Here is a 12,624-nt window from a genome sequence, read left to right as displayed (position 1 = left end):
GTTCCTCCATCATTTGTCTTTTCTCTCCCCGCTCTCTCTGAGCCTCCATCTGGACGTAGTTTTATAGCATCGAATGACTCACGAGATCTTTCTTAGTTTCTGCCTTCTGTCTTCGTTTTGACTCATTTTTTCCCTTTTTGCCTCGTTTTCTTGTCAAGTCACTGCTTTCAGTCTCAATCTGTCACATTTTACGCATCTCCTCGGCTCTTCTTTCTTTTTCACGCTTCGGCTTGTTTCGCCTAAACATCTGTTTTCGTCTCGTCCCTCAGTTGCACACTGTGCCTCGTCCAGACAGATCATCTCGCATTGGAAGAACTGCACGAGACACGACTGTCCCGTGTGCCTGCCGCTGAAAAATGCCGGAGACAAGAGGAACCAGCAGTGTGAGTATTTCTCTCCTCACTCTGCTGGCTGCCGTCGAGTAATGATTAACCAAGTTTAAAATCACCGATATTCATTTTTTCCCCCCCCTCTTTTCTCTCTCTCTCTCATGTCGCTGCAGCTCTGCTCAACAGTGTAAGCTTAGTGAACTCTTTAGGCGGCGCGGGGCCAGGCGGGCAGTCAAGCTCTCCGAGCCTGAACCCTACCAACCAGATCGACCCGAGCTCCATAGAGAGAGCCTACGCTGCATTAGGCCTGACGTACCAGGGCAACCAGATGCCGCAGCAGCAGCAGCAGCAACAGCCGCCACAGGGTGCCATGCCGAACCAAGTCCTTCACGGACAGCCGGGAATGAGGACTCTGAATCCACTGGGTCGGTTCCGTTTCTAATTCTCAAAGCGTTTAGATCAGGGGTGTCCAAACCTTTTTGCTCCATGGGTCAAAATTGGCAAATTTAGACTACTGGTGGGCCACAAAATTCATTAAATTTAAAAATACAAAAATTAGTATGAGAAATACAGTTGAAACAATGGGAAAGTAAAGTCATAATATTTCGAGAATAACCATGAAAAAAAAAAGCCATCATATTACAAAAATAAAGTTGAAATAATATGAGTAAATTCATACTATAAAGTCTAAGTAGTACAGAAATAATCGAAATGGGGATAGTTTTAATATTTTGAGAATAGCCATAATATTGCAAAAATAAAGTCACGATGTTACAAAAATAGTCATATTTTGAGTTTAAAGTCAAAATAACATGAGATAAGTCATAATATTCTGACTTTATTCTACTAATTTTATTTATTTTATTTTTTAACTTGTTGGCCAAATTTTTACCAGTCTTGACTTGTGGTACGGAGTGAACAGAATCCTTGCTAGGGCCATAAAATAGTAGATGGCTAGCTTTATTATGCTCATCTTGAAAAAGTGAAAGTTTTTTGCCAATTTATCTTTTTTTTTCTTTCTTTTTTTACATTTCTGTCACAACACCGGTCTTAGATTTCATTCACAATGGTCTTAAAAAGTCTTAAGTTTGAGTCGGTGAAATGTGCAGAAACCCCGGATGTAGCAGAGGCGTCTCAGTTAGACTTGCAGCTCCAACTGCAGGAAAAGGCTTGTTCTGCAAAGTATTGACACGGTGGCGGCTGGAGTTGAACGTGTCGATCTCATCCCGGTTATTATTTATGAACTACGTCGCATAAGAATCCATTAAAACTGACCTAATAAACTGTTTTGCCTTTTACGACCAGGTGGTAACTCCATAGGAGTGAACGGCGCCGTCGGGGTGCAGCCTCCGAACCAGCAGTCTGCGCTGCTGCCGGATGCCATGCTGCACAGCATGAACGCGCAAAGGCAAGAGCGGCTTCGGCTTTCTGTCTTTGCAGCGATGGGGGTTGCCATTCTTGACAAATTTTAAAGTCGGCGGCGGCTGAAATGTTGAGCTGTCGTCTCATTCTCTCCCAACCCCAGTTTGATGAACGACAGCGTCGGGAACCTGGGCTCCATGCCCACGGCCACGCCCCCTTCCGCTGCAGGGATGAGGAAGTCTTGGCATGAAGACATCACGCAAGACCTCCGCAACCACCTCGTCCACAAGCTGTGAGTCGGCTCCGTCTTTCAGCTTTAGCACATGGATCACGTCATCTGCTTAGAGAAATTCCCCGTTCTCAAACGTGTTTCCGTCCGAACAGAGTGCAAGCTATCTTCCCCACTCCCGACCCCGCGGCGCTGAAGGACAGGCGGATGGAGAACTTGGTGGCCTACGCTCGGAAAGTAGAGGGAGACATGTACGAGTCGGCGAACAGCAGGGTAAGCATCCCTCGCACAGAGGACGAAGAAATGCGCCGCGAGCACGGGATGTTTGCTGTTGGTGTCGTGTAATGTCCTCCCACCCTCCTGCTGTGCTGTGTCCAGGCGGAGTACTACCACCTTCTGGCGGAGAAGATCTACAAGATCCAGAAGGAGCTGGAGGAGAAGAGGAGGACGCGGCTCCAAAAGCAGGGCATGATGCCCGGCCAGCCCTGCCTTCCCACGTCTGGCCTCCCACAGGGTCCGCCTGGCATGGGCCAGCCCCCGGGGCCCCCAGGGCCACCCGGACAGCCTCCCAGTAAGTAAACCATGCCCGATTTATTGGACAGACTTGTTGGGACTCCTGGTAAAAATGAGTGAAAACCTTGAAATAATTTCACACAGAAAAAGAAAATCTACTTTTTATTAGAGAAATTCTATTTAGTGTGGGGAAAAATGTTAAGGTTAGGGCCGGGCGATATGGACTTAAAGTTTTATCATGATATATTGTGGTTCTATTGTGCTATCATAAGCTCAATCAGAACTATATATTACATCTTTTTTAGGCTGCGTGTCACAGCATTTATAGCCCCACTAGCACAAATGCTGCTCTTGGAAAACATTCCTCTTTGCTTCTTTAGGACACCAGTCACATAAAGAAGTGTCATTTATATCAACTGCATTTAATCATCTTTTCAAATTTATTGACATTTGAACAAACAGAAGAAAATGGTAAAGCTAACAATCTTGACAGTGGACAATTTATGAATGTTTTTAAACAAAATCAACCAGAATTTATCAAGATAATGAGAAATCAAAATTATAAGATTTTTTTCCACAATAAATGATAAACAATACAATAAATGTCAATTTTGTCATTTTACAAAACTTGTGGCATTATTACTGTTCCCCTAACTCTATTAAGAATAAAAGCACCGTAAGGATCTAAATTATATTTTGTTTCATTGATTAATTTAATTAGACTTTTTCTTCTAAGCAGTAATCTATGAATTTATATTCCATAGTATCACACATATATATTTTTTTCTTTCCTTGCAAAAAACGTACAAACTAAATATGTTGATTTTTTTAATTTTTATATTATTATTCAAAATGTGTTTTTTTTCTACTGCAGTAAAACACAATTTATTATGTTTTTTTAAAACATCCCTGCCAGAAATGCTTACATGGTCGCCTGTCAGTTTTCTGTTCAGCAGTTAAAAAAACGTTTTGTGATCGATTATTCTGGAACTTTGTCCTCCTGTCAGATGGTCCTCATCCCGACCCGTCCATGATCAGACCTGCTGGTCCAAATCAGATGGTCAACAGGATGCAGAACCCACCAGGTTAACCTCGAAAACTTGAATCATAATTCGTAGTAACTTACATTGACTTAGTGTCATTAAAAGTAAATGGTTTCTACTTATTTTAGGTGAAGATTCTGATCATGTCCAATCATAACATGATGGCATTTTAATAATTATTCTAATTCCCTTTTGATGCTTTTAGGAATGACTCAGTTTCCTCAGATGGGGATGCAGAATATGGGTCAGAGGTCAACGCCTCCTCTTCCTCACAACCCTCAAATGAACCAGGTTAGCCTATGTGTCTTATGATGTCACACATTATTTTTGGGGATTGAAACCAAAGTGCTTTGTGTTGCTTAAAGGAAATTAAGGATTTGATGCATTGCTTGTTGTTGTTTTTTTGTGTGTTTTTTTTTTCATTCCAGATGGGAATGGGAGCAACACGTATGGGTCAGCCTGGTGCCCCACAGCTTCAGACCCAGTACCTTCCCACAGGCCAGTTTCCTGGCTCCAGTCCCGGTCTCGGTTCTGGTCCTGTTGGGATGAACCAGCCTGGAGCGCAGGCTGCGGTGCCTTCTGTAAGAGTCACACTTGGAGTTCATCTCCTAAACTTCGAAAGAGATCTGCAGTTTTCCTGTTTCATTGACTTCTTTTTGGGAAAGTTTTAAAGGAGCAGTATCATGTTTCCAAGCTCCAGCCTCTCCACCCAATCAGCTCCTTCAGACTAGCCAGCAGCAATTGGCAAATGGTGGAACTGTGCATCAGCTGAGCTCATTATACGAGCTGCTTTTCAGCGAAATGCTGGAAAAAACACTGTTGAAGGGAGGAGCGCTGTTATAAATTTCTTGAGGGTGGAGTTTTAGAAAAAGCAGGAGTTTTTAAAGAGGCAGAGGCCCAATTTCAAGGTGTTAAATGTCAAAGTCAAATTTCTCTGAAATCATATTTGATATATGGAGCATTTCTATAGCAGCTGGAGGTAACATAGTTACTTGATTGTGCTAGAAAATGGCACTATATGCCTAGAAAATACATAATAATTCCCCTTTAATACAGAAATATATATTTTGTGCCTGATCCACTTCAGCAGAACCAGATGTCGACGCCTCCATCCATCCCTGCCAGCAGCCCCGCAGCGCAGTCCGCCTCCTCGGTCCCGTGCTCCGGGGGATCTTTTGGTCCCTCCAACGGCAACGGTCCCGGACCGCTGGCCAACCTCCACCCACCCTCCACCCAGCCCTCCCCATTCCCTCACTGCCCGCCCGTCCGCACAAACTCCCCGTCCCCGGTGCGCAGCTTGACGCCCCAGCCGCATCAGACGCCACCTACGCTGCCCCGCTCTCAGACGCCTCAGCCACAGACCCCAAACACACCGCAAGTGGCAACCCCGCAACACCCCCAACAACAACAACAACAACATCAGCAGCAGCAGCAGCAGCAGCAGCAGCAACAACAACAAATACTGCATCCCGCTCCATCAGTTCCAACGGCAAACTCAGAAAAACCCAACCAGTTTCCACAGCATACAATTGGGGGTGTTGCTTCTCCGGAGCCCCCGGCAGCTCAGATTCCCTCGGTCCCGACCCAGAACGATCATGTGCCACCGCTGCCGCACACCCCAGTGAGTTCACTTCCGACTCTTCCCGAATAATATTGAATAGAAAAAGCTGCACTTGTGATCCTTAAACTGTTCCCTTCTTCTCAGCCCTCTCCTAAGACTTCCCTGACAGCTGAAGGACAAGTTTCGTCCCCGGCATCAATTACAAGCAGCTCCGCCCACAATTCCCAGCTCGCTTCCGCAGAGAGCCTCGCTCAGAGCCAGGACAACATCAAAGTAAAGGTGGAAAAGGAAGAAGAAGAAGAGGAGGAGGAGGAAGATAATGTAGGGGGCGACACTGAGGGAAACGGCAAGGGGAAGATGTACAAGGCTCAGTCTGAGGTGAAGAAAGAAGAGAAACCAGAGGTAAGATTGTCCAAACTCTATGCATAATAAATGTTGGACATCAATGATGGAAAAAATTCCCGCGCTAATACTCCTAATCGTCCTTGCAGATTGAGGACGAGAAGCCGCGAGGAGACGCGTGTAAAGCTGAGCCCATGGACACGTCAACGTCGTCTGGGTCGTTGGCGGCGGCAGCCTCGAGCGAAGACAAGAAACCGGAGGTGAAGAAGGAGCCCAAAGAGGAAGAGCAGGGATCAGGGTCACCAGCCACCAACAGCTCCTCAGCCAGCAGTCAGAGCAAGAAGAAAAGTAAGCAGAATGTCAAAGTGATAAGCTTAATTCATTTAGAACACACTAACTAGACTTTTTGAAGTTTTCCTCATTCAGTCCCAAATCTAAAAGTTTAAGCAGTTTATTGTAACATCTCAATAAGGTTTGAACAGGGCAGATTGTTGGCTCAGCTAATGTTAGAGTACAAACTTTAAAGATTTATATCTTATACTGCTAACTAGCTGCTAATGAATTCTTGCTAACTAGCCAATTTGTTTTTTTTTCGTCTGTTTTGGGTTAGTTGGACGACATTAGTCTTTGCCACTGGCTCACTTCTGTTGCTACGTGCATTCTGGGTAAAAAAAGAGCTTAGCACTACTATTTAAAATATACAATTTTCCTTTGTACATTTCTGTCATGGTACAGGCCTTAAATTTCATTCATGGGGGGTCTTTAAAAGTCTTAAATTTTGAGTTGAGTGTAGAAAGACCGAGAGGTAGTGCGGTGATTTTCGGTTATCGTTCATCTATCGTTTCACACTAAACCCATCTGAGTTTTTGTTTCTGAGACTCAATCATGGTAATCTGACTAATTAAATTATCTTAGGTACTCTGAGGCATTTTTTAATGTACATTCTGAATTTTATCACATTTATTTCAAAGACATTGTTACAGGTACAAACAATTGTTTTCTAAAGTGGGTATCCCCCCCGCCCCCAACAAAATAAATCTGCTTAATAGGATGGAAGAATTTAAAAATGCATTTATGTAATAAATGTTTTTTTTTTTACACATATTTACATTGTTTCCCTGGTTCTGTGTTTTCTAGTCTGTATGTATTGAGGGTGTAAATAAAAGATTCAGTTTGTATTTTCCCTACCAGTTGACCCCTGGAGGACTTTGACCAGCAGAGATCTCAGTTCAAGTGGTTCTGATATCTACCTTGTTTTTCCACACACCTTCCCCTCCAGTGTTTAAGCCGGAGGAGCTGCGCCAGGCCTTGATGCCAACCTTGGAGGCATTATACCGCCAGGACCCTGAGTCCCTTCCCTTCCGCCAGCCGGTGGACCCCCCGTTACTGGGAATACCCGTACGTATTCGAACTAGTAACAAAACTAACCTGGTAAGGGACTGCACTGGCTGCCATTTTGCTTCAACTCCATCCAAGCATACCTTTCTTTTTTTTGTAAATTTTTTTCCCTCCCCCACAGTTACTATAGTTTTTACAATCTTTTTTTTTTTTGTTAGTCTTTTTGCTGCTGCTTTTTGTTTTGCTTTTTTTTATTGCATGCTGAAAGCATACAGAATGATATTTAGGCTTGTGTGTGTGTGTGTGTGTGTGTGGTTGTTGTGTTAAGCTTGTAAATCAAAGCAGTGGCTCTTATGAACAATTATTACATTACAAGAGCATTACAGTTTTGCCTTTCATTGATTGAAAGATCCAAATAGACTTTATAGTAGTGGATTGCCTCACACTTTATTTTAATAAACATAAAGTGGAATAAATTTTTTTTTAAAATTGCGGTTCAAGAGCCAGATGCTTTTATTTATCAACTTCATTTTTTACACCTTTTTTTTTTAAATAAGTAATTTATTTCATCCTCATAAACCATTGCTAGCTTTCTAACGCATTTCCTCACCAGCAGCGGTTTAACAGTGTTCAGGTTGGAGGCGCTGGGGGTGGGGGGACGGGGTCTGAAATAGACCAAAGTAGCAGATCAGCAAGACCACATCTCCCACGTCCCAAAGTCAAGTGATGCAACTTTTACAACGTCTTGCAATAGTATTCATTTCCTTTGACATTTTACACATTTTGTAGCATTACAACCGCAAACATCAATGGATTTTGTTGGTAGGGTTTAATTGTGGGAAGAAAATATACATTGTTTTCAGTATTGTTTGTATCAATACCCTTACATGGCTATAATTTAATCTCAGTATAATTCAGACCAAGGTGCACAGCAGCGAAGTTTTAGATTAAGATGTAAAACAGTATTTTAAGCTTTGCATGTGTATCAAACTAACAACTAATCATTGACTGTCTTCACAAACGGTACAGGATGACTGCAAGCTTACCCCTAAGTTATGACCATTGACCTACATGGTGAGGTCAGGCAAGGATATTATAGAACATGTAAATAATAATGTCAAAATTAAACTGGTTGTAGTCTTTAAATTACATATATAATTTGAGAGGAAGTTGGGTTTTTAGCATTAGCTCCTTATAAACACCATGTTGCTGTAGCTCTTTAGCATTAGCTTCCACTAAATACCATGTTGGTAGGTATTTTACCAACAAAATATATTTATATATTACCATGTAAGTATTCACTGGAAGCTATTGCTAAATTGCATTAACTGCCACTAAATACCTAGTGGAAGGTATTTTGCTAGGTATACCTTCCTAGTGAAATACCATGCTGGTATAGCAGCTTAGCATTAGCTTCTGCTAAATATCATGTTGGTGTAGCACTTTAGCGTTAGCGGAACTAATGTTTATGATGACAAATAACTTTTTAGTTAGCTGTGCTCACCACTCTGCAATGTAGTCACTTGGGAGTTGAATGCAAAGAAACCCATTACGGTTCATGCTTAAGTGTGAAAACGATGTATCGTTTACAGTCCACTTACCAGTTCTGCACCACTGTGTGTTAGTCCATCACATAAAATCCCAATAAAATTCACTGAAGTTTGTGGTTGTGTGAATATTCCCGCACAAAATGTTTTGTTTTGAAAATGTCTAGAAATATCTTGATTCGTTTTGTTTATTTTTCTGCCATACAACTGGAGTGTGGCTCTGCAGGCTGTCTTGCTAATATGCATCACTTGTTTGTTTGTGTGAGTGGCTCCATTCAGATACGAGGGTCTTTTCATATCTGTTGTTGCCATAGTGACACTGAAATGGACCCTGCTCTTTGAAACTCACACCTATTAGTCTTTTTTTTTTTTCTCTTCGTTGTTGGAGCGCTTAAAAAGCTTATTCTTCTGCTCGCCCTCCTCTTCGCTTCTCTGTCGAACAGTGCTGCGTTTTCAGAAGAAGCGAACTGGAAAACGGCTCGGCGAACCCTTCAGCCGCCGACGCGTTTGCTTCACCTCAACACTGTTGTCCTCAGCGCTGTCACCTCATCACCACTCATGCTGCTGGCATTGTAGCTAAAAGCTTAGATCCGTCCTGCCTGTTGCTCTTTTTTTCATGGCTTTGCACCCAGGTCAGTTGCTTATCATGGAGGTTTTGTTCAGCCGTGTTTGTTTCTAAATCAATAGCTCAGCGCCAATTGGTAGCGATTTGACCAATGACGTGCTCGTAAAATCTACTTGCGTCTTTGGGTAGATTTTACCAGCAGTTGACTGTTCTTCCGGCTGATGGGGCGGGGATGGGTAGTTAGATTGGAAGTGTTGGGTGCAAAGCAGAGAGCTGGAGGGCAGAAGTTGTCATGTCTCTCTGTTTGCACATGAACCTTCTTCTTTGCAGCGCTCAACAACATTGTCCCCCTGCACCCTCTTCTCTCCCTACTCTGGTCCTGTCGGCTGCCTGCAATGCCTCTCCCCGACGTCGACGATGACGCCGCTCGTCCTCCTCCGTCTCCCATCTTACGATTCAACCATCTGGCTCCTCTTTCCCCACCTTCCTTTTTTTACAATTTTTTTTTCTCAACTCTTCAACCTGACCTCTAACGTGGGCGACCATCCCAATCCAGGACTACTTCGACATCGTCAAGAACCCCATGGACCTCTCAACCATTAAGCGCAAGTTGGACACGGGGCAGTATGAGGAGCCGTGGCAGTACATCGAGGACATCTGGCTGATGTTCAACAACGCCTGGCTGTACAACCGAAAGACGTCACGGGTCTACAAGTACTGCTCCAAGCTGGCCGAGGTGTTTGAGTCGGAGATCGACCCTGTTATGCAGGGGCTGGGCTACTGCTGTGGGAGGAAGGTAAGTCAGATTTGTATTTGTATTATCTGGTGGATCGGTTCAGGAAAACAAGGGAATCTCTTAACTGGTAGATTGGAAAGGATGGTGTTCTAAAAATGCCATAATAAGGAGATGGAGATGCTATGGTCTATGCTTAATCTACTGTTGACGTTCTTGATATGGACAGATATTCTATCCCGGTCGGATTCTGCACTTCAGCCTCAATGCTCTTATCATATCATCACCTTCATAAAATAATGGCCTAAGTCATTTTTCTTCCAAAAGTAATTTTGGCAAAAAAAACAACAAAAAAAAAGTCACCACCTTTTTCTTTCCAAAAAATGTTTTAGGCCAAAAAATAAAATCACTTTTAGTTAGGCCATTAATTTACAGAAATATGTTAAGGTTTCCCTCAGAAAACTTGCTAAGCCTGGTGGTTGGACGCTTGGCAGTCATTCATCCAGCGGCCTGCCGTGTCTTTGAGTTAAAAAATGTTTAAAGTTGACAGAAAATTTGAAAATATCACTTGATAGTTATGCGTTATTGGAAGATTAATATCTTAACACCAACTATAAAGTCTTAAAAAAGGCAAACATTTAAAGAAAACTTAAATAAAAAAGCAATGCTAAGCCTGGTGGGGGCACAAGTAAAGCCTGGTGGCCCGCCAGGCTTATAGTGCGCTGGGGAAAAGCCTGTATGTAACCAGTTGCTAACGTTAGCATTTGATCAAATTGCTCACAATAAAAACATCATCAGCAGGAACTGAAAGTAGCTTCATTTGCCCCACACATGTTCACAAGCTACTAATGTGGCAATTCTTGTGATAAATGACATTATCATAACGTTATTATAGCTTTCTTAATTTTCTTGACGTCTAAACTTATTTAACTTCTATAGAAAAATGTTCTGTCGCTGACCAGAATAACAGAAAGGAGAACTTGAGTGATCCCAGCATCATTTGTGCTGTCCATCTGAATTTTTGTCATTTATTTATTTATTTTTTTGAGGAAAGAATGTCGGTTTTTGTTTGTTTTCTAACATTTCTCTTTTTGTTTTCTTTGTCTCTTCGCTTTTACAGTACGAGTTTTCTCCCCAAACTCTTTGCTGCTACGGAAAACAATTATGCACCATCCAACGCGATGCTTCTTACTTTAGTTACCAGAACAGGTAAGACCCTTTTCAGGATAAACCTGCTTTCAGAACATTTATTGTATTTTATTTGCTCATTTTTGAGAGGAAAAAAAAATTGAAGCTGCTGGGATCATCTAGTCTGTCGCATTTTGTTTTTCCACGTTAAATATATTTCCTGCAGCGAAGCATCAGTCAGTGCAATCACAGAAGAGATTGATTTGTGGCTTCAAATATTTACCGTGGCACCATCACCATCTTCATAGTTCACCGTTTTTTATTTTTCATTTTCATGATGTCGTTCATAAAGTGGGCTCCCTTCTTTGCCGGTTTATTATTAGCGGCGCCGTTGTTGCCGCTGGCTAAAACCGTAACACCCGGGGACTCGTGTGTTTTCTGCCTGGGAGCCAGGTGCGTTTGTTTTCTCCACCAGAAGAAAGGGCGCCCACTTTATGAATGACCATAAAGGATGATGGTTTGCTGTTGCTTTATCTTTTTCCTCATTCACCTTTTCATATTTGGAGCCTTGTATCCTCGCTGCTCTGCTGCCCCACGGCTCACAGTGCGCTCTCATGTTGCTGTAATGTTTTTGTTGTTGTTGTTTACCACTGGATGTCTGATGCTAATCTTTGCTTTGCCTTGGCTCTCTGTCCTCTGTTGGTTGTTGTTTTTTTTCCACCTCCCGTTCGCCCCTTCCCCTCTGTCTCTCCATCTTTGTGTCCAACCTGTAACAACTTATTTTTCGTCTTTTTCTTTCTTTCTTTCTATTTATTTTTTTTATAATTCATTTTGACCTCTCCCCATCTCCATCCTCTCCCCCCTCCTTCCTGTTTTTTTTTTTTACGCTTGTGATGTCTGCATTGGCCTGCTTTTGGTGTGACCAATCATCCACTCCAAAATTAATGCGCAATCTCAAAACCCACCCGCCCACACAAAAACTGCGCATCATGATTGGCCTCTACCTACCTGCCGACGACCCACCTTGCCCTCCTTGCCTCCACCTGTGTGTGCGCGCTCCCCCGGCCTGCCCTGCCCTGATTGGTGGCTGCTTCTTCGCCCCTTCTCTGTGATTGGCTGTGCTGATGACGAACGGTGTAGTTCACCAAAATATGGGCTTCTTGCTGACAGGTACCACTTCTGTGAGAAGTGTTTCAACGAAATCCAAGGCGACAGCGTGTCCCTGGGGGACGACCCCTCCCAGCCTCAGGCGTGAGTACCGTCACACTCTTAAATACACAAAATGTAGCAGCTGACCCAACTAAAACTGACTGACTGCGTTGGCAGATTTGATTGCATATATGTTATAATAGGGTAGAAGTACAGACTTGTCTGTAGGTTTTTACCGTGTGAGCAGATTTTTCGAAGTCCCACTTAACTTTACTAAAGGAGTCACAGTCCGTCTTCTTTAGTAAATAGAAACGTAGGGATGCAGCTATCGATCATCGTAGCAATCGAGTATTCTGATGATTAATCAGATATTGGCACATCCTGCAGATTTTTTTATTTAGCCACCCAAGCATTTTTACACAATATTAGAAATATATTAAAATATCCAAATAATCAAATCAATTCTTTTTTTTTTTTTACATAAAGAAAATATAATTTTAATGTCTAAAATGCAGTAACATTCTGATCATTTCTTGCAAAATCTACAGCTAAAACAATACTGTTCTAATCTGTCATTATATTTTTAATTAATAATTTGATGGGGAAAGGTGCTCAATAGCAGTTTTTTTTCTTTCTTTTTTTAGAATATATTTACAAAGAAGGTTTCATTTTAAATGCAATATGTGAATTTTTCTGTAGTTTTGGATGAATTACTGCTCTGACTGTTCGTCTTTCAGCAAATTACACTTTACACTACAGTTAATGATTAACCAATTACTAAATTA

At 42.3% G+C, this 12,624-nt stretch overlaps 1 protein-coding gene across 2 annotated transcripts in view; it reads left to right on the top strand.

Moving 5' to 3' along the window:
• ep300b (EP300 lysine acetyltransferase b) overlaps nt 1-12,624 on the top strand; it is a 32,650-nt gene that overhangs the window by 9,321 nt on the left and 10,705 nt on the right. The window contains exons 5-20 of one of the 2 annotated variants that reach the window (XM_028042428.1): nt 270-383; nt 503-754; nt 1,635-1,737; nt 1,855-1,983; nt 2,076-2,193; nt 2,299-2,491; nt 3,441-3,518; nt 3,682-3,767; nt 3,905-4,057; nt 4,567-5,097; nt 5,182-5,439; nt 5,529-5,727; nt 6,659-6,777; nt 9,386-9,625; nt 10,683-10,771; nt 11,861-11,941. In XM_028042428.1, coding sequence (XP_027898229.1) covers nt 270-383; nt 503-754; nt 1,635-1,737; nt 1,855-1,983; nt 2,076-2,193; nt 2,299-2,491; nt 3,441-3,518; nt 3,682-3,767; nt 3,905-4,057; nt 4,567-5,097; nt 5,182-5,439; nt 5,529-5,727; nt 6,659-6,777; nt 9,386-9,625; nt 10,683-10,771; nt 11,861-11,941 — 2,743 coding nt within the window. Of the gene's footprint in view, nt 1-269; nt 384-502; nt 755-1,634; nt 1,738-1,854; nt 1,984-2,075; nt 2,194-2,298; nt 2,492-3,440; nt 3,519-3,681; nt 3,768-3,904; nt 4,058-4,563; nt 5,098-5,181; nt 5,440-5,528; nt 5,728-6,658; nt 6,778-9,385; nt 9,626-10,682; nt 10,772-11,860; nt 11,942-12,624 lie in introns of both variants that reach the window. The other variant, XM_028042427.1, reaches the window with a different exon arrangement.

The sequence above is a fragment of the Xiphophorus couchianus genome, chromosome 16 (assembly GCF_001444195.1).
Source record: "Xiphophorus couchianus chromosome 16, X_couchianus-1.0, whole genome shotgun sequence".
Classification (NCBI taxonomy): Eukaryota; Metazoa; Chordata; class Actinopteri; order Cyprinodontiformes; family Poeciliidae; genus Xiphophorus; species Xiphophorus couchianus.
Note: the sequence above shows the minus strand (reverse complement) of the source record. Positions and strands in the feature narration are given on the sequence as shown.